General features: G+C 40.5%; 1 protein-coding gene across 3 annotated transcripts; it reads right to left on the bottom strand.

Annotated features, from left to right (window-relative positions):
- Positions 1-1,314: 1,314 nt before the first annotated feature.
- LOC135092404 (cilia- and flagella-associated protein 251-like) lies at positions 1,315-23,608 on the bottom strand. Of its 3 annotated transcripts, XM_063990886.1 has the most exons (7): positions 23,454-23,608; positions 19,045-20,898; positions 9,748-9,816; positions 8,966-9,055; positions 8,319-8,480; positions 6,751-7,377; positions 1,315-6,437 (listed from the first exon to the last, which is right to left on the bottom strand). In XM_063990886.1, the coding sequence occupies exons 2-7, from the start codon at positions 19,293-19,295 to the stop codon at positions 6,431-6,433; spliced, it is 1,206 nt and encodes a 401-aa protein (XP_063846956.1). In that variant the 5' UTR covers positions 19,296-20,898; positions 23,454-23,608; the 3' UTR covers positions 1,315-6,430. The 3 variants fall into 3 exon arrangements, with proteins under 3 accessions (XP_063846956.1, XP_063846955.1, XP_063846957.1); XM_063990885.1 differs by having other exon boundaries at positions 1,315-7,377; XM_063990887.1 differs by lacking the exon at positions 8,319-8,480 and having other exon boundaries at positions 1,315-7,377.
- Between the last annotated feature and the right edge of the window lie 1,841 nt (positions 23,609-25,449).

Here is a 25,449-nt window from a genome sequence, read left to right as displayed (position 1 = left end):
GGGTGAGGCTGTAGTGATGGTGACTGGAAGAGAGCAGTGGTGATGAGGGTGAGGCTGTAGTAATGGTGAATGGAAGAGAGCATTGGTGGTGAGGATAGTGATGGGTTGTGGTGATGGACGAGATTGTAGTACTGGTAACTGTAAAGAGTGCAGTGGTGGAGGTGAGGACACTGATGGGCTAATGTGGTGATGGGTGAGGCTGTAATAATGGTGACTGGAAGAGAGCAGTGGTGGAGGTGAGGGTAGTGATGGGCTGATGTGATGGGTGACTGTAGCAATGGTGACTGGAGTAGTGATGGTGGTGGAGGGTACTGATGGGCAGATGTGGTGATGGGTGAGGCTATGGTACGTAATAGTGACTGGTAGTGAGCTGTGATGTTTGTGAGGGTAGTGATGCACAAAATAGTGATGAAATGTGTGACTTCCACAGATGTATGGGAATGTACAAGAATATAAATTTCTGATGGTGATCTATATGAGAGTATTAGAGAAATATGTGGTGTAGAGGAGGATGTGATGGTATAGTGGGAAGTTTAAGGGTGGTAAAGGTGGTGACAATGCAGTGAAGTTTGGTGTGCATAAAAAAACTGGTGATGGAAGTAGAGGTGAAGAATAATTTTGCAAAGGAAGGACACACTATCACACAATTTTTACCCTTATTTTTCACACACACACACACACAGGAATCACCAACTCACATCAACACAGGAGCAGCTTTATGACACTAGGCGGTTACAGCAACACTTGAAGCACCAGGGTTAGTGAAAAGCTCTGGAAAGAAACACGAAACATGGCCCACTATATTCTCTATCAATTTACAAAACTAAACAGCAGCTTGACCAAGGAAGCTAGAAGTGGTACATGTGATAGGAGAGGAGAAACGAGAAACTGCATCTTTTAGCATGAAGCATTAAGGCACATCCTAAGGGCTGCTCACCCTTGTGTACATTGAAAAAGCAATGCAAGGATTTTTTTGTTTGTTTTTAATTATATATACATTTTTTAGGGTTTGACACTAACATTGCAACTTAGGAATGTACACAGACCTACCAGTGAGTTTTGTATTATTAAATTTTTCAAGAGATCATTTTTTGAGTTATCTTAAAAAGAAAACAGTCTGGAATATTTGTCATCAGAAAAATTGAGATCATGCTAGTGACTTTTTGAGCCATACCTGAAAAATTAATGCCATGTAATTTTTGTCTTTCACTTGAAAGTTAACTAATCTTACATTTTGTGTACACGGATTTTTGTTTCAGTGATTTATTTTGTCTTGTCACAATGTCTTGGTAAAAAGCCTTCCTTTGTTGTTCACAAGTTTGTTCACAATCTTGGTTGAAAACTGGTGCAGGATAAAATAGTTCACAATCTTGGCTAAATCTGATAGAGTAAAATTTTCACAACACATTTTGTTACTGATTTGCATTCAGCTTAAAGTGCTTTTTGTTATCCACAAGATTTTGGTTAAAACTGAGAGAGGATAAAATGTTCACAACACAAGATTTCTGTCACTCATTGATTGAATATCCACAACTCATGTTTTGCTTACTGATTATCACTGGCTGTCTGGTTCACTGTGAGGCTTTGTACAGATAACCTGTCTTTATTCACTCTTGTAGGAATACCAGACTTAGTGAATACAAAAACTTAAGAGAAAAGCTTACATAAACACACCATTGTAGTATTTGATCCATCTACCACTACTCCTTAGCACTAACCCTCACACTCATCTCATTACCTGCTGCTGCCTTCATCTCCCTTCCAACACACCAAGTCAACCCATACATCACTGTTTGGGTTGTGGCAATAATGTCTGAAATTTTCACTCTACAAAGAACTTCATTCTCATTTCTGTTGTAATGGCAAAGATTACAATATTTAATCTAATATAAATTTCACCCACTCATTTCTTCAATTGTCAAATGGATGCCATTCTTTTAAAATCTAAAATTTCACTCATCTTGATTCAAAGCCACTTAGGCTGCGTCTGCACTGGCAGCGAAAAAGTGGGTGAGGGCGAGAAACTTTATACAGTACAACAGTGCAGGTGGCTGCACTGGCAGCGGCTAGAGGACGGCATCACAGCATTCCTGCGGATCAAAAGGCCAGAAAGCGAGACGAGTCAATTTACTTTTCTCACACAAGTTCATCAGATCGGAATAAGTGACATCACAGATATTTCTGTTACCTGCTGTATCTCACCTCAGAAACTAGATAGGGCATTTTGGTTTATACCATTAGACTTTATAGTAGCTGCATAACTCTGATATACAAGTCTGCTCTGGAATTTCCAAGTCCAACTTGGCATACTTGCTTGGACGCGAAAAAATTTGCTTGGCATATGAGCTTTCTTTGGAATACGACTCATATGCTAGAACTTGTATGGGTCAAAATGAGTCACAACACTGCACGCTACCCTTGTATACCTCTCTCAAGACAAAGTCATGACTGCCCACGAGCAGTGTTACCAGGTTGGCAGGAATCTCCTTCCAAACAAAAACATCTTTCCCCCTCTCAGCACCATCCTAGCAGGCACTTAACTCTTCTCAGCAAGGTAAAGCGAGGTTAAATTTTTATTTATTTTGTCTAATTGCTTTTGTATTTACCGCATTTGATGGCATATAAGATGCACCTTTTTCCATGAAAATGGCTCAAAAATTCACCCCACATCTTATACACAAATGTGAGGCCTCCTGTAGATCTAATTTCAAAATTTCCTTTACCCGTACATCTGAAGATTTACACCACCATGAAGGGTGGTGTAGATCTATATCATATTTTTCAACCATAATATGATGTAAAGAAATGTTGAAAATGAAAACACGGCCCTGTTCAGTGATGCACCAAGTGTGTTGTTGACATCTTGGCAGCTGGGCTGCATTTTTCGCCTCGCCTCCGTGACTTGGCCACTACCTCGGTTTTATTACTGCAATCCTGTAAGATATTTTTACTATTATGATTGCTTGCTTTTTGTTTAGCTGTACTGCTATCTTGTTTTAAAAGTTGCATGCTTAAATACATAAAAAAAATTCTTGAATATGCCCTGCTGAAATGGGGTTCATCTTATATGCCCATGTGTCTTACATGCCATCAAATATGGTATGTATTTCAGTATCAAGCAGTGTTTAAATTATTTCATGCAATCCCATCAATGTACTGTATAATATGCCAATAACAATAGGATTTTTTTTTTTTTTTCATGGTAATGGATTAATCATTTTCCCTTTATTTCTTATGTGAAAATTTGTCTGGTATACGTCCTGTTTAGTATAAGGCCAAGGATCTGGAATGGATTAAGAACGTACACTGAGGTACCACTGTAATCATAGAAGTTTGGCAGAAACAAAAATAAAGAAATTCTGACAAGTTGAAAAAAAAAAATTTGAAAAATTTATAAAGCTTTGAAATATTTATAACACATTTTACTTATGGCTGCCATATTCAGCAGCTACAGTATGAATGTTAAAATAAACTCTCATCTTGTAAGTTTCCCAAGCATGATGGTAAAAGCAGAAAAAAAAAAAAAAATCCACAAATGAACTATGACTTTGTAACAACATTTTCATCTCACTTCTTGTGCACGCCAACAGTGGCTTTCATTCATCACAGTGGTGATGGTGCCTTGCCAGACTATTAGGTCCTTGCCTCCTTTACAACAATGCTATACCTCTACTGTACCTCTCAAATAATTTTACAATGCATCATTATGTTCTGCCATATTATATCAGTTTTCTTTCTCATCATTTACTGACTTGACACCTTTGCCTTCTAGCTTCATGAGTGCCATGTATACAATACAGAGCTTTGGTGATGAACTTGTCAATCATGACCTTTAACTCAATGTTCAGTAAATAAGCTGATGTGGGTGAGGGCCAGCTGGCTAGGTGTGGAGTTGGAAGCCCATTGCCATGGCAATATCCACCTGAAATCACTTCTAATATGGCCACTCAAATTCACTCAACTTCTCTCTCTCTCATCTGCTTTCTTGCTCTCAGTTCAGGTGCAGCCTTATTCTAATTTTTATGTTTTTGAATTTGTGTCATTTTTTTATGTTAAACAGACTCTATTTTGTCATTTTATGAGTATCACTAAGTATTCTTATCAACATACCCATATTTTTTAAGAGTTCGAGTAACAATGCCCACACTGGCACAGCAAAGTGATGTATATTACATTACTGTACACAAATATGACCTCCCACATCCTGATAAGCTACACTCATCTATCACTATCCCATATGCCTTGACACTCACCTATCCCTATCCAATCCCTGGACATTCCTTGCACAGGTAACTCTATTGGGACACAAACATGAATTTCCACACACCACAAACTGGCTGGCAGGTCATAAGCTCACCATTTATATTACTGGTCACTTTAATTTGAGAAAGTCAGCAATAACAACTTCTGTGCTTGTGATCAGTCTTTGTGGTGTGGAGAAAAAGAGCAGGTCTGTCATTAGCTGTACAACTCTCTCTCTCTCTCTCTCTCTCTCTCTCTCTCTCTCTCTCTCTCTCTCTGTGCCTGTCTCTTCCTCCCCACCTAGCTATTTCTAAACTACATTCACAGCCAGAGAGTAATACAGGACAAATCTGAATCACTGAGCTTGGTTCTCCTCCCAGCACTGTGCAGGGTGAAGGAAAACATGAAGTGGCTTGTGGGAGCACATGTGGCTGAGGCCTGGAGAATGTGACAGCAGACGGAGATTTGCACATTTTTTTTTTTTTATTTTAGATTTTTCACAACACAAGTGGTCCACCTTTACTGTGAGCCGAGTGAGACTGTTGGATCTGAAGTTTGCGTGTGCAGTTATTAATCAGTTTCTTTTATTCCACCATCTTATTTAGTCTGAACCCTTCATCATGTGCTCACTGGTTCAGTGAGTCATGGTGTTCCTTGGCACTCCAGGATCCTTCCGTTGCATTTTCCTTCGTTGCTTTGTGCCGATTTGAACAATCACTCGCTCATTCACTCACTCTTGCACAAATAAGTAAACTGATATATAGTTTTTCCTTTTGTACTGGTTCCACAAAATACATCTTCACTTAGAATCAAACTTTTTTTTTTTTTTTTACACTGCAACTTTGTGCTTCCTTTTACGAGCCACAGAATTTAGTTAGTAGCCTTGCATGCCTTAACCACCCTCCTTTGTGTCGATGTGCAGAGGTAGGCTGACATTTCAACCCACCGTTGTGCTCAAATGAAGCAATTTGTCTTTGATTTGTCAGTCTTACACACCAAACTGTCTCGGCCTCATGTTCATTTCCTTGCCGAGCTACACACAAAATATTCAATACATTCATTTCCTTGCCAAGCTACATGCAAAATATTCAACTTGCACACTAATGGCCCAGGTTTCTCAGGATGCCCCACCATGGCACAGAAGGGCAAAGTATTCCCAGTTGTTGCACTATTATACTATTGTCTTATACACAAATGGACTACATTCTTCATTAATACTGTTCAATGATAGACCATTAGCAGCCTTCCTACACACATGATCACATTACTCTGGCAGTAGTTTCCATCACAGATGCACTCTGTCTATTTACTAATGGTGATGTATTTGACAGTGAACCACATTTTTCTGATGATGATTAACCCCCTTGGTCTTGTAGAAAAATGTAAAGAACACTTCAAATCCTCTGCTTCTCACCTTACATGAACACAATACAATTTTTTTTCCTTTCTGTAGACACTTCTGTTTTTCTTTATCTTATGAACTAATGGACAGCTGTACCTCCTCGTCACTGAGTAAAGACACACAGCACTCTCCATTTGTGTGTTCCAGTGCACTCATAAACCAAAACATTAACTTGGCATTCCTTTCACACACTGCACTCTATACAGCATTTCTCATCTACTCACAATCACATTCTTTCTGGTAAATTTGAGAGGTTTTCTTGCATTTTTCTCTTCCATATCTCTTTGTATTTCTCATCTACTCACACACACACATGAATGTTTTCTTGCATTTTCCCCCATACCTCCTGTATTTTCATCTACACACACACACACACACACATTAATTTTAGAAAATATTAATGGTTTTCTTGTATTTTCTCCCCATATCTCTTGCATTTTTCATCTATTCACACACTCACTTTCATTCTGGTAAATTTTTATAAGTGTTTTCTTGCATTTTCCCCCAATATATCTTGCATTTCTCATTTACTCTCACACACACACACACATTCATTATAGTAAATATGAGTGTTTTCTTGCATTCTAACCCCCTCACCACTTCCACATCTCCAATCACCATGCATCCCTCTCCTTCCCAAACCTTCCCTCACCTTCACCCCTAACACCAACCAAGGAGTTAATTAAGGACACACACACCCACTCCTGTAACTGGTATCTTGTCTTCATGAGGGTGGCATTTGTGTGAGTCTTAGAAGCTACTTATGTGTGTATGCTGTTGTTGCTGTTACTGCCTGGATGGGTGGTAGAGAGAGATTCAATTAGTGTTTGTGCAATTTTTGTGAATATCAATGTTTCATATATGTTTATTTTTGAGTGGGGAATGTTTTATATATCAGAGAGGTTATGGTGATGTGAAGACAAGGAGCAGAAGAGGAGGACAGAGAGAAGAGGAGGACAGAAAGCAGGAGAGGAGAGAACAGTATATCTTTTTTTCTGTTCTCTCCTCTCCTCTCAAGCTCTTTTAATGGAGGAGAGAGCAGAAGTGAAGAGAAGAGGAGACATGACCAGAGGTGTGCATGAAGGAGCCACTAGAAGGTAACAAACCAGTCCAGAAAGTCCGGACTGTCTGGTGTGTCGTCGTCCATGCTGTAGTCATCGTCCAGCCATGGGGGAGAGGTGATGTCGTCACTAGCCGAGTGCCACCTGTCCTCCTCCTCTTCCTCTTCTTCCTCCTCCTCCTCCTCTTCAGGATCATTGTCTTCTAGCCCCTCCACCTCATCCTCCTCTCCTTCATCCTCCTCAGGGCTCTCCAAGTCATGGCCCAGATGCAGGTCCTCCCCGTCATCGCTGGGCCCATCCCCACCAAGGCACTGCGGCATCCAGGGCATCTCCTCCTCCTCCTCCTCCTCCTGCTCCTCCTCCTCTTCCTCCTCCTCCACCACATCCTCCCCCTCGCCTTCCACTGGACACCGGTTGTACAGTTCCTGCAGAGGTACACTATCATCGCTGTCCTCCTCTTCCTCCTCCTCTTCCTCGTCATCTTCCTCCAGTCCTCCCTCGGAATCTGACATGTTGTTGTGCTCATCCTCATCACCCAAATCAAAGTTGAAGAAGATGGGTGGCTCATCCCGGTCCTCCTCCTGGACCCTGGCCGGTGCCTCCAGGGAGGGGCTCAGGGCCACTGGGGTCGCCACTCTGTTGGCCATCACCTCTAGGGCATTCATGATGTTCCTGGCAGAGAAGGAAACAATGAAGGAGATGGTAAGCAGAGATTGTACACCAAGTCAACCACACTCACCTGATAAAACACTGGTGATAAATGTATCTTTCAGATTTAAGGGTCAAATGAAAACATGACATAAGTGAGGGGAGTACAGGTCAGCAGTGCAGTGATGACACCACTTGCCTCACAACTCAAAAGACCTGGGGTTTGAGTCCCTGGCCAGGCAGAGACCATCTGGGCTTCTTTCTTTCCTGCTTTATTTTTTGTGTGTGTGTAATTAAGCAAATATGAAATGTCACACCACACAAAAAATGTAGAGAGGACATATTCTATAATACCAGGAACTTCAAACATGAAAATGGCACAGACAAGAACTACAAGAAGGAAGGCCAGGAGAGAGAATGAAAAGGATGCAAGGACTGACCCTCAGGACAGGTGGAATGAAGTGTGGCTGGCCAACACTACAACAATTAGCCTTCAAATTATTTCATCTGCACTACTGTCCTAAAAACATTCCAGATTTCTTCAATAAAAACATAAATGAAATGTTTATGAGTTGTGTTCCTCACTCTCTCTACTACTTTGAGCCTGCACTATTCATGAGCCTGGAAGCAAGTGCTGCAACAAAAACTACGTGACTGCTTACACACTCCACACCCCAGTGATGCTCTGGTGTATGCCTCACACCTGCCACCACATGCAAGTTACTGCAGCAAGTTATGCAAATAAGTGTAGTAATGCAACAGAAAGCAGGTTAAGGTGGTCCTGACTTCATCCTGCCCAGTACATGTGTGAGTACATGAAGAACACATACCCATCACCTCCAAACAAAAATACCCCCAACAAAAATACTGATACAAAATGCACACACAAGAAAGAAAAAAATTACAAGGTAGGAAAAGATAGTGAGCAAATAAATGAAAATAAACTTTCTACACTGCAGCCCGACCTCTGCTTGCGCTCAGCAACAGCCGCTACTGATGCTGCCACTCCTGCTGCTGCTGTTGCTGTTGCTGCCGCTCCTGACAATGACGACGCTACAGCTGCTGCTGCTGCCAGCGCTGCTGCCCCTGCTGCTGCAGCGGCGGCTGCTACTGCTACCTGATACCCCCTGTAAACCTCCATACCTTTATCATCTCACAGTAAACACCACCAACACTCACCACATTACATTACACTGAGGAGACAACACTCCTGTCACTGTCCTCCTCACACCTCCACCTTCCCTAACACATCACTACACTACACAAACAACAACTAATAGTACTATATGTAAAACACAAGTACACAAACTGGATCTATAAATAACAACACAGACAGGACAGCCACACCAATACAGACTGGTGTGGCTGACAGGAGCAGATGAGACAAGACAAGCAAGCAAGGAACTCAAGGTGAACAGCAAATGAATGAAGGCAAGACCACCACCAACACCACCATCTCTCTGACAGCATGCCCAGCCAACAAGTGGACACCCTGAAGGAGTAAGGACAGAAAAGGTGGAGACTGACACTACAAAAAAGAAAGAGTTGCACTACACAGGTGAAGGCTACACAAGTCACAGGTGAGCTGAGAAAGATAGACTGACGGACGTACCTCTCTTCCTCTTCCTCCTCCTCATCTTCCTCTTCCACCTCTGTCCTGGGGCTGGTGAGATCAATGACATCTGGTGGAGGCTCTGGCGTTCTGTGGGTGGTGGGAGAGACATGACACTGTTTCCAGGTGAGGTGAGGTGAGGTGAAGGTACAGGACTTTTGCTCTTCATGCCTCACCTTAGCATCGTGACTCCTTAACTTGTAAATCTTTCATGTATCTATCACGTAACATAAACATCAACCTCTCCTCCCTCTCTCTTTTTCTCTTAGCTTCTATCTATCACATAATAAACATTACTCTCTCTCTCTCTCTCTCTCTCTCTCTCTCTCTCAGCTTCTATCACTTATTATAAACATAACCCTCTCATCTCTTTTCCTCTTCCTCTCAGCTTCTCCTAAAGGGGTGGCTATGACACCAGACCCTCCACCTCTCATCATCTCCCCATCCAAACACAACACTACTTCACACTCTTCTAATAGCAACTCTCTCACACTCTCACACAAGATGGTCAAGGAACTAATAAACAGAAAAACAGACCCAAAAGACTGCTGATTAAAACATTGAAAACTTAACCACCGAAAAGAAAGATGCAACAAAAAAATAAATAAATAAATAAAAAATAAATAAATAAATAAATAAATAAATAAATAAATAAATAAAATAAATAAATCGATAAAAAAAAAAATAAATAAATAAATAAAATAGATGACAAGGGCTGCAAACTGAAACTGTGAAGACTACAAACCAAAATGAGGGTTTAGAGTTTAGACTGACACACTCACCTAGCACTCCTCCTCATCTCCATGTCCAGCCTGCGTGCCAACTCCAGATCCTGCTCCTCACGTTTCTTCCTGTGGGTAAGGATTGGTGCTGTGAATGGAGGAAGTGTAGAGGATGGAATATGGGAGTGAAGAGGTCGGAAGGCGAAGGAATGAAGTAGGAAGGAGATAAGGGTTGGGACTCAGAAGAAAGTGTAGGAGACAGATTATGGGTAAGGAATGAGGCAGTGAGTGGGGAAGTGTTGAGGATGAAATATGGGAGGGAAGGCATGAGAAGGTGAAGGAATGAGGTAGGATGGAGATATGGGTAGGAGTGAGTGGAAGTGTAGGGGACAGATTATCGGTAAGGAGTGAGACAGTGAGGAAAGAACAGAATATGGGATAAGAGGATAAAAGAAGGGTTTAGGAGAGAGAAAATGGGTATGGATTAAGTGGGTAAGTGTATGGAGTGAGGGAGTGGGTAAAAGAATGGTGTAGAGGGCAATATGGGTAGTGGGTGAGGCAGTGACTGAAGGAATGGTGTTTGGGAGAGAATATGGGGAGTGAGATGGCAAAGGGATAGTGTTGGTGACAGTGTGGGTTGTATAAGAACATAAGAACATAAGAAATAAGGGAAGCTGCAAGAAGCGACCAGGCTTACATGTGGCAGTCCCTGTATGAAACACACCTGCCTATTTCCATCTGTTATCCCCATCCATAAACTTGTCTAATCTTCTCTTAAAGCTCTCTAGTGTCCTAGCACTAACTACATGATTACTGAGTCCGTTCCACTCATCTACCACTCTATTTGAGAACCAATTTTTTCCTATCTCCTTCCTAAACCTAAATTTTTCAAGCTTGAACCCGTTATTTCTTGTTCTACCCTGGTTGCTGATCCTAAGAATTTTGCTTACAACTCCCTTGTTATAACCCTTATACCACTTAAAGACTTCTATCAGGTCCCCTCTTAACCTACATCTCTCTAGAGAATGTAAATTTAACAGCTTCAACCTCGCCTCGTAAGGAATACTCCTCATCCCCTGTATCCTTTTAGTCATTCTCCTCTGTACTGATTCTAATAGACCTATATCTTTCCTGTAATGTGGGGACCAGAACTGCACAGCATAGTCTAGATGAGGTCTGACCAGTGCCAAGTATAACTTTAATATTACTTCTGGCCTTCTACTTTTAACACTCCTAAAAATGAATCCTAGTACCCTATTTGCCATGTTTCTGGCTTCTATGCATTGTTTCCCTAGACGGAGTTCAGAGCTAACTATAACTCCTAAATCTTTCTCGTACCCTTTACCTACCAGAGTTTGGTAGTTTAATGTGTACCTATTGTGTGGGTTTCCTCTACCTACGCTAAGCACTTTGCATTTATTGATATTAAATTGCATTTGCCATCTATTCGTCCATTCATTCATTCTATCTAAGTCTGCCTGCAAGGCGATGGCATCCGATTCTGACCTAATTAATCTACCTATCTTTGTGTCATCTGCAAATTTACTAACATCACTACTAATTCCACTATCCAAGTCATTGATATATATTAGAAATAAAAATGGCCCTAATACTGATTCCTGTGGCACCCCACTAATTACATGACCCCACTCGGATTTCGAGCCGTTTATTACCACTCTCTGTCGCCTGTCACTAAGCCATGACCCTATCCAGCCTAACACCTTCCCATCTATCCCTTGTGCCCTAACCTTTCTCAGGAGCCTTTGATGGGGTACCTTGTCAAATGCTTTACTAAAGTCCAGATATAAGATATCATAACTATCACCATCATCTACTGCCTCGTACACCTTACTGTAAAAACTTAACAAGTTTGTCAGGCAAGACTTCCCCATCATGAAGCCATGCTGTGACTGGTTTATCAAGTTATGTTTGTCTAAATGTTCCCTAATGTTCCTTGCTATTATTGACTCTAACATTTTACAACTGAAGTTAAGCTCACAGGTCTATAATTAGACGCTAAAGTTTTATCTCCTTTCTTAAAGATGGGTACTACATTAGCCTGCCTCCACATTACTGGTACCTCACCCGACTCCAGTGATTTCCTAAAGACAGAGACTAACGGCTCACTAATAATCTCTTTACATTCCTTAAGTACTCTGGGATATATTTCATCAGGTCCTGGTGACTTGAACTTTTTTAGCCTATCTATCTCCTGTTCCACTATCTCCCTAGTTATGGAAATATCTGTCAGCTTCTAATTCTCATCTGCTCTAAACACCTGTTCACTATCTGGCATATCCTGCATGTTTTCCTGGGTGAAGACAGTTAAAAAATAATCATTCAGAAGTTTACTAATCTCCTCCCCAGAACTAGCCAGCTCCCCATCTGCTGCCTTTAATGGACCTACAGTATCCTTATTCTTCGTCCTGTATACCTGATAAAATCCCTTGGGATCTGTCTTCGCCTGGCTGGCTACCTTTAATTCATAATTGTCCTTAGCTTTCCTCGTTAACTTCCTGAATGTTCTAACTAATTCATTATATTGTGTCCTTAGAACTTCTTCACCTGCCCTCAATCTCTTATATATACTTCTCTTATGCCCTATATAATGCTTTAACCCAGCAGTCATCCATTCAGGGTCATTTTTTTGTGATCTTATTGTTCTATAAGGGATATTTGCTAACTGACCTGTATGAACTTTATCTACGAAATATTTATACAATTCATCTACATTTACTTCACCTAATCCCCTCATCTCGTCCCCTACCATCCTCTCCACTCCTTCATCTACTCGCCTCGACCTCACCTCTCTCATTTCAGCATGACCTGACATTCCAACATACTCACACCTATCTCCCCCCTTCCTCTTTCCTCCTCCCTTCCGGGAGGAGGAAGTATGACATGTGCCTCTTTCCAAGGTATGAGACATGTGCCTCTTTCCTCCCGTGTGTGTGTGTGTGTGTGTGTGTGTGTGTGTACAAAAGGACTGATAAGGTCTTAAAAATTACATATAGCAAACAAAACAAAAATATAAATAACTAAATGCTTCCCAAACCACAGCTCCAGACACAGGTAAACAGAAACCACACACACACACACACACACACACACACACACACACACACACCTATTGTTTACCAGGAAGCTGGAATCCAGCCCAAAAAAGTAGCATCTGTCCCCATTAAAAAGATATGATCATATCATAATAGATGTTAAGTTAGAAGAAATAAAAGCAAAAGATTGTAAAGAATACAGAAATGGCAGACTAAACAATGCAAAGGCAAATTTTGAAGAACGTTAAAAATTCATGGAAGAATAAAGTGGGAGAAGTTGCTGAAAGACAAGGATATACAGACAAAATATGAAAAACTGTTAGAGAAGTAAAATGAGGGAGTATTTAAATTTGTATCAATGTACAACGTGAAAAAGAGCAGGAATAGTTTGTAAAATGTCAGATGTGCAAAGGCCAAAAAAGGACAAGGACAAGGCATGGAAGGTGAAGAAGCAGTGGAATGAAGAAATAGAGAACATAAAAAAGCAAGAAATGAATATCTTAGGATAAGAAGAAAGGAACTTTGAAAAGGATAAAGTGAACAAATGTAAAAGAGGAACCAAAGCTTTTCTTTAGATACATCAATGGTCAAATGAAACAGAGGTAGTATTGTTAAGTTACAAAGAGGCAGATGGACACGTGAAGATGACAAGGAGATGAGCAACATTATAAATGAGTTTTAAACTCGTATTTAAAAAGGAAGCAGATTTTGTAGAGCCTGCAGGTAGTGTCAAATGAAGAGTTACATGAAATTAAGGTGGAAAAGCATGAAATGTACAAGCTGTTGAGTGACTTAGATGTTAGAAAAGCAATGGGTGGGTACTGAAAGAATGTAGAGACCAACTAGTGGAGCCAATCTGGAATGTGGTAAATAGTTTGTTGAAAGGAAGAGTGCCTAAAGAATGGAAAAAGAGCCAATATACCACCTCTTTATAAAGGAGGTGATAAAATGGAGCCACTAAACTACAGACCAGTATCATTAACTAGCATCATAGGTAAACTCTGCAAAATTGTAATAAAAAACAAATGGGTGCAGTATTTGGAAGAAAATGAGGTAATTACACATAAACAATTTGGATTTAGACACAAAAGATTAAGTGTTACAAATCTGCTAAGCTTCTATACAAGAGTGATAGATGTGGTGCAAGAGAGAGATGGATGGCTGGATGCTGTATATTTAGATATGAAAAAAAAAAAAAAAGTATTTGACAGGGTATCACACATGAGCCTACTGTGGAAACTGGAAAATGTAGGATTAAAAGGTGAAATATTAAGTTGGATGCAAGACTATTTGAAGGACTGACAAATGAGGACAATAACCAGAGATAATATTTCAAGCTGGAGCAAGGTAACAAGATGAGTACCACAGAGATCTGTATAAGCATTGATTATGTTTCAGATTTACATTTATAAATGATATGCAGAAAGGATTAAATAGCTGCATTAGTGTGTTAGCTGATGATGCAAAGTTGCTAAGAATTGTAAAGAGCCAGGAGGATTGTAAGGAGCTACAGAGAGATTTGGATGAAATTTATGCTTGGAGTCTAAAGTGGAAACTTGAATTTAATCCTAAGAAATGTAATGTGATGGAAATAGGAAAAAGTAAGAGCAGACCTACATGGAACTACAAAATGGGGGAAGATATGATAATGACAAGTAATAAAGAAAAGGATTTCTGGGTGACACACTGGACACACTGTCACCAGAGAAGCATATAAGTGGAATATTTGGCTCCAAATATAGGATGTTAAGCAACACAAGAGTGGCTTTTACCTACATGGACACGAATATGATGAAAAAAATTACAACCATGACATGCCCCAAGTTGGAGTGCACTGCAGTCATACGGTCTCCACACAGGAAGAATATAAGGAAAATGGAAAGAATACAGAGGACAGCAATGAAGATGATGCCAGAATTGAAGGAAAAGACTTTTGATGAGCAAATGGAAGAAATGGGATTAACAACACTGGAATAGAGAAGAGAAAGGGGAGACTTAATAACAACGTACAAATTAATAAACTGTAAGGAAAAGGTAGACAGACAAGTTTTGGAGATGCATACGAATGAGGGAACAAGATGTACACGTGAACATACAAAAAAGAATAAGAAGAGTAACAGCTGTACTATAATATAAATCTGCCACATTGGCTGTGTGACTCCTTCATCTGTTTTGGGGTACTATAAAACACACTGGGTCCCCACTTGTGGTGGGGGAGGCGACATTGTTGTCACTTGGATTGGGGTCCAAATATGTGCCTCTTCATTTTCCTATTCATATATTTTATGGACTAATCCAGTCATTTACTAAGATATTATATTAGCAAATGTTTCATGATTTATCAAAAAAATATATCTGATCAAATATGAATGAGCAAATGTTGGTTAAATGAATTTTCTTAGAGTTTGTTGAACACTTTGATGCTTCTATTATGATTATAAGCCCATGACAACAACATTAGCTGCCCGATGGTTGGACTGAAGGTCTTCGCTTCTTTCTGATGGCATTTTCACTTCAGTAAGCATCAGAAATGTGTATAAGCATTATTGTAGTTTTGTTGTAATGGTTTGAACATGATAATGAAATGAAATAATATGGAGAGGTGCTGGAGTGGCTGCAGCTGAGAATGGTGCGGTGCTGGTAGTAAACAACATTCAAATGTGGCGCCGGTAATACCAACCAAATCACTAACACAGTGAACCGAACCCCCAATTTATCGCAGTTCAGTTATCACTGATTCACTTTTCATGGTTTTTTCACTGGAACCTGATTATTTTTACAATGTGGGAAATCCCACTTTATCAAAGAAAAACTGGCTATTATATCTGATAAAATACACGCTAAATCATGGCGTGAGCTGAGGATATACTCAGACGAGAATTTAGGTGCACTTGTTTATTTGGTAACATTGCTTCCTGATAAGGTGGTGGGCAGGCAGAGGCAACGGTGCAGTTCATACCAGCCTGTCACTGTCAATAGTCAGCTGTTGGCAGGCGGAGTGGGCACCAACTTGGTTGGCAGTTCAAGCAGTAATTTTCATTGCCACTCACATTGTGGGTTGGTGTACTTGGGTTGACAGCATTTTTTTTTTTTTTTTTTTTGTAAGAGGGACACTGGCCAAGGGCAACAAAAATCCAATAAAAAAAGCCCACTGAGATGCCAGTCCCAGAAAAGGGTCCAAAGCAGTAGTAAAAAATTGAAGGATAAGTGTCTTGAAACCTCCCTCTTGAAGGAATTCAAGTCACAGGAAGGTGGAAATACAGTAGCAGGCAGGGAGTTCCAGAGTTTACCAGAGAAAGGGATGAATGATTGAGAATATTGGTTAACTCTTGCATCAGAGAGGTGGACAGAATCGGGGTGAGAGAAAGAAGAAAGTCTTGTGCAGTGAGGCCATGGGAGGAGGGGAGGTATGCTGTTAGCAAGATCCAAAGAGCAGTTAGCATGAAAATAACGGTAGGAGACAGCTAGAGATGCAATATTGCGGTGATGAGAGAGAGGCTGACGACAGTCAGTTAGAGGAGAGGAGTTACTAAGACAAAAAGCTTTTGATTCCACCCTGTCTAGAAGAGCGGTATGAGTGGAACCCCCAAGACATGTGAAGCATACTCCATACATAGATGGATTTTTTTTTTTTTTTATGTAGGATGGACACTGGCCAAGGGTAACAAAAATCTAAGAAAAAAAATGCCCACTGAAATGCCAGTCCCATAAAAGGGTCAAAGCAGTGGTCAAAAATTGATGAATAAGTGTCTTGAAACCTCCTTCTTGAAGGAATTCAAGTCATAGGAAGGTGGAAATACAGAAGCAGGCAGGGAGTTCCAGAGTTTACCAGAGAAAGGGATGAATGATAGAGAATACTGGTTAACTTTTGCGTTAGAGAGGTGGACAGAATAGGGGTGAGAGAAAGAAGAAAGTCTTGTGCAGCGAGGCTGTGGAAGGAGGGGAGGCATGCAGTTAGCAAGATCAGAAGAGCAGTTAGCATGAAAATAGCGGTAGAAGACAGCTAGATATGCAACATTGCAGCGGTGAGAGAGAGGCTGAAGACGGTCAGTTAGAGGAGAGGAGTTGATGAGATGAAAAGCTTTTGATTCCACCCTGTCTAGAAGAGCAGTATGAGTGGAACCTCCCCAGACATGTGAAGCATACTCCATACATGGACGGATAAGGCCCTTATACAGAGTTAGCAGGTGGGGGGATGAGAAAAACTGGCGGAGACGTCTTAGAACACCTAACTTCATAGAAGCTATTTTAGCTAGAGATGAGATGTGAAGTTTCCAGTTCAGATTATAAGTAAAGGACAGACCGAGGATGTTCAGTGTAGAAGAGGGGGACAGTTGAGTGTCATTGAAGAAGAGGGGATAGTTGTTTGGAAGGTTGTGTCGAGTTGATAGATGGAGGAATTGAGTTTTTGAGGCATTGAACAATACCAAGTTTGCTCTGCCCCAATCAGAAATTTTAGAAAGATCAGAAGTCAAGCGTTCTGTGGCTTCTCTGCGTGATATGTTTACCTCCTGAAGGGTTGGACGTCTACGAAAAGACGTGGAAAAGTGCAGGGTGGTATCATCAGCGTAGGAGTCGATAGGACAAGAAGTTTGGTTTAGAAGATCATTAACGAATAATAAGAAGAGAGTAGGTGACAGGATAGAACCCTGAGGAACACCACTGTTAATAGATTTAGGAGAAGAACAGTGACCGTCTACCACAGCAGCAATAGAACAGTCAGAAAGGAAACTTGAGATGAGGTTACAGAGAGAAGGATAGAAACCGCAGGAGGGTAGTTTGAAATCAAAGCTTTGTGCCAGACTCTATCAAAAGCTTTTGATATGTCCAAGGCAACAGCAAAAGTTTCACCAAAATCTCTAAAAGAGGATGACCAAGACTCAGTAAGAAAAGCCAGATCACCAGTAGAGCAGCCTTGACGGAACCCATACTAGCGATTAGATAGAAGGTTGTGAAGTGATAGATGTTTAAGAATCTTCCTGTTGAGGATAGATTCAAAAACTTTAGATAGGTAGGAAATTAAAGCAATAGGACGGTAGTTTGAGGGATTAGAACGGTCACCCTTTTTAGGAACAGGTTGAATGTAGGCAAACTTCCAGTAAGAAGGAAAGGTAGATGTTGACAGACAGAGCCCTTGTACATAAGGACAAGGCCCTTGTACAGAGTTAACAGCTAGGGGGTGAGAAAAACTGGCAGAGACATCTCAGAATGCCTAACTTCATAGAAGCTGTTTTAACTAGAGATGAGATGTGAAGTTTCCAGTTCAGATTATAAGTAAAGGACAGACCGAGGATGTTCAATGTAGAAGAGGGGGACAGTTGAGTGTCATTGAAGAAGAGAGGATAGTTGTGTGGATGGTTGTGTTGAGTTGATAGATGGAGGAACAGAGTTTCTGAGGCATTGAACAATACCAAGTTTGCTCTGCCCCAATCAGAAATATCAGAAAGATCAGAAGTCAGGCATTCTGTGGCCTTCCTGCATGAAATGTTTACTTCCTGAAGGGTTGGACGTCTATGAAAAGACGTAGAAAAGTGCAGGGTGGTATCATCAGCGTAGGAGTGGATAAGACAAGAAGTTTGGTTTAGAAGGTCAATGATTAATAATAATAAGAGAGTGGGTGATAGAACCCTGAGGAATACCACTGTTAATAGATTTAGGAGAACAGTGACCGTCTACCACAGCAGCAATAGAACAGTTAGAAAGGAAACTTGAGATGAAGTTACAGAGTAGGACAGAAGCCGTAGAAGGGTAGTTTGGAAATCAAAGCTTTGTGCCAAACTCTATCAAAAGCTTTTGATATGTCCAAGGCAACAGCAAAAGTTTGGTGTCTTCATGTGAGTGTTGTACATTGCTGTTACTGTTGGGTGGTGGTGGTGGTGGTGGTGGTGGTGGTTGGGTTGGATGATCATGCAGAAGCAGGTTTTGGTCACCAGTCAATGTGTATGGGTTGTTATCCTTGTGTGGTGATTAGGTGTGTTATGTGCAGTGTTGTGCAAATATTCTGGTTATCATTGGGTTGGTGATGGTGGTCTGTGTGTTGTGCACACAGTGCGTGTTCCTAATTTGCCAAGTTAGTGGTTAATGACCATGACTGCAGCAAGAAGGTTTAATTAGTGGCCCTTTTTTTTTTCTCTCTTCTTTCTGAACCAGTCAATACATCAGAGATTTTAGTGCTTCGCTGGTAGATTTGGAAAATAACCCTGAGATGAATTGGGGGTTCACTGTATTGTGTACAGTCAGTGACAATAGTAATGAGAACTCCCAAAGGTCAAAACAACTAAAAAAACAAACATTTGGGGCTCACCTGAGATGCTGCAGGATGACTGGATTGTCAAACAGGTCTGCCAGAGCCACCTCCGAATGCACGGCTCGGCACAGGGAACACTCCAGGGTGCCATCTGCCCGCCACAGCCGCTGGGCACACCCAAAGCAGAAGGTGTGCAGGCAGAGGAGCAGCTTGGGGGCACGCTGTCTGGAGAGAATGTCATAGTCCTCAAAGCAGATTGGGCAGGACAGGTCAGGGGAAACAGGGTCCTCAAGGCAGTATGTGGCCATCTTGCCTGCTCCCTTCTGTGCGTTTGGCTTGGCTGGTTAGGTTCGGTTTGTTTGTTTGTGTGGAAGTGTGGTGGGGAAAATAATGTAATGGAGGGAGGGTATGAAGTTTGTTATGTTCTTTAATTCCTTGTCTGAGTGTTTTTTTGGTGGGTTAGGAAGGAATTAAGTTGCTTTTTATCTTTATTTTTAATGTGTGTGTGTGTGTGTGTGTGTGTGTGTGTGTGTGTGTGTGTGTGTGTGTGTGTGTGTGTGTGTGTGTGTGTGTGTGTGTGTGTGTGTGTGTGTGTCTGAGCAGCCGTTACTCTTATCTACGCACACATGCACAATCTGTCACTTCCCTGTTGCAGCTTCCTCCTCTTCAATACTCTCGGTACCAGCGTCACCTTTGCCTTTCTTCTTGTTCCCCATCACACAGCCCTCTACACCTCTCACCTGCCCAACACCACACCTGTCTATGCACCACGCACCATAGTCACCAGAGTCCTAATGAGGCGACCTGACCATCACTTCACACGCCTCAAACAGTCTTTTGTTAGTCTTCCAGTGTTTTAAGTCTTTTTTTTATTTTGTTTTGTTTTTTTCCTTTTTCTGGTGTCATTTATGGGGTTGTTTTGTTTTTATTCTTTCACTGGTTGTTTCTACTACTACTGTTTCTACTACACGCACACACACACAAACAAGCATGTATTTCTCAAATTTATGAGTGCTGTTTCTTTCTCTCTCTTCTAATCTTGTTTTCCTGTTTCTCTCTGGATATTTCCACTTCCTGTCTTTGTTTAATTCTTAAATCAGTTTTTTTTTCTTCTTGTTTTTCTGTTTCTTTTCTACTTTATTTCTTTTCCATTTTTTTTCTGCATATTGCCTTCTATTTTTACTTCTTTTTTGTTAGCTTCAATTTTTTTCTGCCTTTTCTGTTACTCTTCTCTTCCTCCTTTCTTTTCTGCTTCAATTTGTTCTTTTGACTTTTATTTTCTTTCTCTTCTCTTTCTTCCTTTCTCTACTCCTTTACTTAATACTAACCTTCTTTTCTCCTTTTCTATTACAATCACACAAACAGTTCAATTTGACAAGCAATGTTTTTACCTCCTCCTCCTCCTCCTCCTCCCCCTCTTCCTCAATTCACAACCTCAGTCTGATTAGCAACCTTTCCGCCAACACACAAACTCCCACGCCTGTCTAGTCTACTCAGAACAAAGGAGCAGTCATTTCTTTTTCTTCCACTCCTCTATGCCACACTCAAAACCCATTCCCATCTTTCTAGTGTCCTCAAATATCTATACAACCCAGGGAAGGAATGTCCTCCTTGCCGGCCCAACTTGGAGTTCCATGACTGACGTAATTGGGTGCTTGTGCTTATTTTGTGCATGTGTGTGTGTGTGTGTGTGTGTGTGTGTGTGTGTGTGTGTGTGTGTGTGTGTGTGTGTGTGTGTGTGTGTGTGTGTGTGTGTGTGTGTGTGCACGACTTGAGCTCAGCCACTGGAAGTCAACTTCTTCTGCCCTTGTCTGGTGTTGGTATCTGGAAAGCCCTTGCTGTTGTTCTCGTTGTTGTTGTTGTTGTAGTGGTTGTTGTATTTTGGCACCTTTCGTCTTCCTCACCAATCGTCTGAAAAACAAACTTATGTATGCTGGAGAATGGATGCTGTGAAATATTACAAAGCATCAGTTGATCTACTCACAGGCAGGTCCTCAGTACTCCAAACCTAACCTCTCTCATCCATGTATTTATTTATTCAGCCTCCTATTGATGTTACCATATGTGAGAGACACAACTCTACAAAACATCAGTTGACCTACATGCTGCCAGGTCCTCAGCACTTCACACTTACCTTCTGTCATTTTTATTCATCCAGCCTCCTATTGAAATTACTGTGTGCGTGACATATAAATACACAGGAAAATGGATGGTAGGAAACACCACTTAGTCATCGCAAGGCACTTCACACTTGTCATCTCTCACCTGTGTAATCAGCCTGCCTCAGTCTCTTCAAATTATCTTATGTCATGCACTTAGTACATTCTTGTCAAGGTTGCTTCACCTGTACGTAACCACATTAGTGAACCAATTCTTGCCTAGCTCTTTCAATCTGATTCTGCACACATACATAATATCAACAAGCAAGTAGAGTGGATACTGAAATATGCATGGCACCTCCTTTTGTGTTCACCAGGGCTGAGGGTGCCAGGCCACAATGGGACCACAAGTCAACATTACCAATACTGGGATCATTCTTGAGGGAGCCACACAACAAAGGATTGGCAGCCACTATGTACTGTGAGTGGCTCTGGCGTGCTGCCACCAGGCGACACACACACACATACACACAAACTCAGCCTGCCATACTCAACAATGGGGAATTAAGTGTGGTTTCATCTGCTGCTGTAATAATGATGCACTGTACTAGACTATTAGATCACTTTTAATTTTTGGTCAGTAAGAAGCATTGAATTAAGTATTTTCATCTGCTGCAATAATAGTGATGTACTGTACTACACTGCATATCAGATCACTTTCCATTCTTAGTTAGTAAAAGTATCTAATAAGTGTTGATTCAACTGCTACTGCAACAATAATGACACTGGACAAGATGGTATGTTAGATCACTTTCCACTCTCACTGCACAAAAAGCACTGAATCAAGTGTTGTTTTGTCAGCTATTACAATTAAAACCACGTACCACCTTGCATATCGTATTTCCTATTCTTGCTCGATAAAAAGCATCTAAAATCCTGGAAATGCAGTATTTTTTTTTTTTTATAAAGATAAAGGATGCTGGCCAAGGACACAAAAAATAAGGAAAAAAAAAAAATCTTGAGATGTTTTGCAGGACAAGGTGGAAATTACAAACTACATGCTGTACGGAAATCACTCTTGTTGAATGCTGCCTTGCATTCATGTAATTTCTCCCAGAAAAATGATCACATAAAATCAAACAATAAATAAAAAAAAATATGAAATAAAATAACTGCATGCCTCCTCTCCTCCCACGGCCTCGCTGCACAAAACTTCGTTCTTTTGCCCCTATTCTGTCCACCTCTCTAATGCAAGAGTTAACCAGTATTTTCAATAATTCATTCCCTTTTCTGGTAAACTCTGTAACTCCCTGCCTGCTTCTATATTTCTTCCTTTCTGTGACTTGAACTTTTTCAAGAAGGCAGTTTCAAGACACTTGTCCTCCAGTTTTTGACAATGGTTTTTCATTCTGTTTGGGGAGCAGCACCTCAGTGGGCCTTTTTTTTCTTTAAATTTTGTTGCCCTTAGCTGGTACCCCTCCTACATATGGAAGAAAAAAAAAAGTCCACACAATGACATTCACACTTATCAGCACAACCCTTGCACTGTTATGACTAGTTAATTAGCTGGTTGGGTGATTAGGTAGATGGGTGGTTTGTTAGTTACATGGTTAGTTGGTCTACTTAGCAATTTAAGTGATTAAGTAGTTAATAAGATAGGCGATTAGTTAGTCAAGTAGTTAGCAGGCTAGTTTGGTGGTTAGGTGGTCAAGTCTGGTAGGTAGTTAGCTAAATTGTTGGTTGGTCAGTTAGTCCAGTAGTTAGTTGATTAGTTAAGTAATTAAGAGTAAATTGGCTTGTTAGTCTGACAGTTGGTTTGGTAGTTCAGTGGTTAGGGAGTCTGTCAGGTGACCAGGAAGTTAGATAGCTAGTTAGTCAGGTAGTCAGTTACCTAGTTAATTAGTTCAGTGGTCGAATAATTAGCTACACAGGAAAGTAGTTACAATAAAAACCTAAAATACTATGACCTTAGAAACATCGACTAAGTGAAACAAAATCAAACACTCACACAAAACACCCTGAAAAACAATAAAAAATATATAAAAATAGCAAGAATTAATAACACTAAAAATAACTCTTCTCTGAAACAACCAGACACGACACGTATAAAACCTGTTAACATATTTCGCTTCACAACTCAGCAGCACACGCTTATAACACCTCCTCCCTTACTGCTCACCTGTGTATCAATCACCACACACACCTGAGATACGCATCAAGCCACAGGTAACCAAGAAATGACATTCAACCAAAATTAGTCTTACAAAAACCCACAACCTTGTATAATTTTTAATGATTTCTCCTCTGTTACGTCTCTTCGGCCATTGTTATTTGGTATATGTAGGCACTAGGCACTCAGACACTCACCAAAGTCATGGCCAAGGCGTGGCATTCTAAATAAAGAGGTAAATGAGGGAAAATATGATAAGCAGTCACGTCTTCACCTCCATGCTGCCCTGCCACTCTGGTCTCGCCGCGTCCGATTCCTTGTAGTCCTTGGTTAGTCTGTTTTTTTTTTTTTTTTTTTATTCTCTTTTTCTTTTCCTTAAGTTTTTTGTCATTTTCAGTTGTTGTTTCATGTTTGTATTTTTGTGTTTTGGTTTTAGTGGTGTGGTTTAGTTGTGTTTTTGTTATTTTTTTTTTCCTTGTCTAGCTTTATTTCTTTTGTTTGTTTCTTTTGTATCTTTACTTAGTTGTTTTTGTTTTTTTTCACGTAACTTTTCATTACTTATTCTTTCATCTTATCTTCGGTACATCTTGTTCCGTATATATTTCTTCGTGTTTCGTTGTTCGGATCCCCTGATTAAATACTCGGCTTATTATTCTCTTGCAACCTCATCACTATAATTGTGGTACCTCCTGTTCCACATACGATCTCATCCACATTACATCTTTAACCAACCCTCTCTATGTCCGATTCCCATGATCAAATATAAAATCATGCCTTTTCTTTATCTTCTTGTCTTATAATGCATGCAATCGTAATCTTACCTCTGCGACAATACCAGCATTGAGCGAACACTTATGATCGCTGTAATTTTATCTGAGTAATGATAAACAAAGTACAGTTTGTTATTTTATCAATGTTTCAATGTGGAGAGAGAGAGAGAGAGAGAGAGAGAGAGAGAGAGAGAGAGAGAGAGAGAGAGAGAGAGAGAGAGAGAGAGAGAGAGAGAGAGAGAGTAATAACAGGAGCTAGAACAGAGGTTCTCAATCTTTTCTCTCCATTCCCCCGTTCATGAATTCTCATCATTCGTGTGGCTCTCCTTCATTTTTCTCCTAAGTCCCACCCCGTCAAAAAAGGTAAAAAGTAAGTAAATAAATAAATAAATAAGTAAATAAATAAAATAAATAAATAAAAACAAAATAAAATAAATAAATAAACAAACAAATAAATAAGATAATTGAATATTGATGAGAAGACCTTTGCTTTATTAAGATGACAGTCATTATCTTGTACTAGATAGATTTCTGTGATAGGCTTAACTTACATCACTAGACTACAAAAGACTTGCAAACACGAGCAAACTTGAATTTGGTAAGGAAAACGTTATTATTTCGAAATGTATAATTTCTAACAGCCCGCCATGGCCCTCCTAAATCTTGCCATGGCCACCACATTAAGAACCACTGAACTAGAAGAATAAGAAGATCAAGAACAATAAGAATAAGAACAAGAACAAGAAAACGAAAACAACAAAAATATAATTAACAGTGAGAGAAAACAAAAATGAAGGAATGAAAAAAGAATGAAGTGAAGGTAGAGATAAGATAAGAGGGAACAAGTAGTGACAGGGAGACGGGAGGAAGGAACAGGAGGTGGGGGGATGGGGAGTAATCACGAGAGGTTATTAATAAATGGCGTGAGGTGATGACGTCAATTAGAATGAAGAATGAAGACTGAATAATGAAAAAAGAAATTTGTCAACTTGTTTTATTACTCTCTTTGTCCTCTTTCTCTTCGTCTCTCTCCCTCTCTCCTCTTCCTTCCTCTCTTTCCCTTCCCTTCCCCCCCAACACGTGACCCCCAATCTTGCCAACCACGCCCCCTTTCCTCCCCATCCCCCCTCTCCTCTCTTGACAAATCTATATTTACACATGCATGATACTTTTCCTGTGTGAATGTAAACAAACAAACACTTTTTTACGGGGCCAAGTATTTTGTTTACAGCTGCAACTTTCAAGGACATTTCTACTACGGTACTACTCCTGCTACTATTACTACTGATAGTGCTGCTGCTGCTACTGTTACTACTGATAGTGCTACTGCTACTATTACTACTGCTGCTGCTGCTACTATCATTATTTCTACTACTACGACTACTACTACTACTACTACTACTACTACCGCCGTTACTGCTGG

Source organism: Scylla paramamosain, chromosome 40 (assembly GCF_035594125.1).
Source record: "Scylla paramamosain isolate STU-SP2022 chromosome 40, ASM3559412v1, whole genome shotgun sequence".
NCBI classification, from domain to species: domain Eukaryota; kingdom Metazoa; phylum Arthropoda; class Malacostraca; order Decapoda; family Portunidae; genus Scylla; species Scylla paramamosain.
This window is presented reverse-complemented; position numbering and strand designations above follow the sequence as displayed.

Coding starts and splice junctions, on each gene's coding strand:
- LOC135092404 (XM_063990885.1), bottom strand. CDS start 19,295: ATGGCCACATACTGCCTTGAGGACCCTGTTTCCCCTGACCTGTCCTGC. Junction 9,056..9,747: donor GAGATGAGGAGGAGTGCTAG/GTGAGTGTGTCA, acceptor CACCACCCACAG/AACGCCAGAGCCTCCACCAG. Junction 8,481..8,965: donor GAGGAGGAAGAGGAAGAGAG/GTACGTCCGTCA, acceptor GGAGGTTTACAG/GGGGTATCAGGTAGCAGTAG.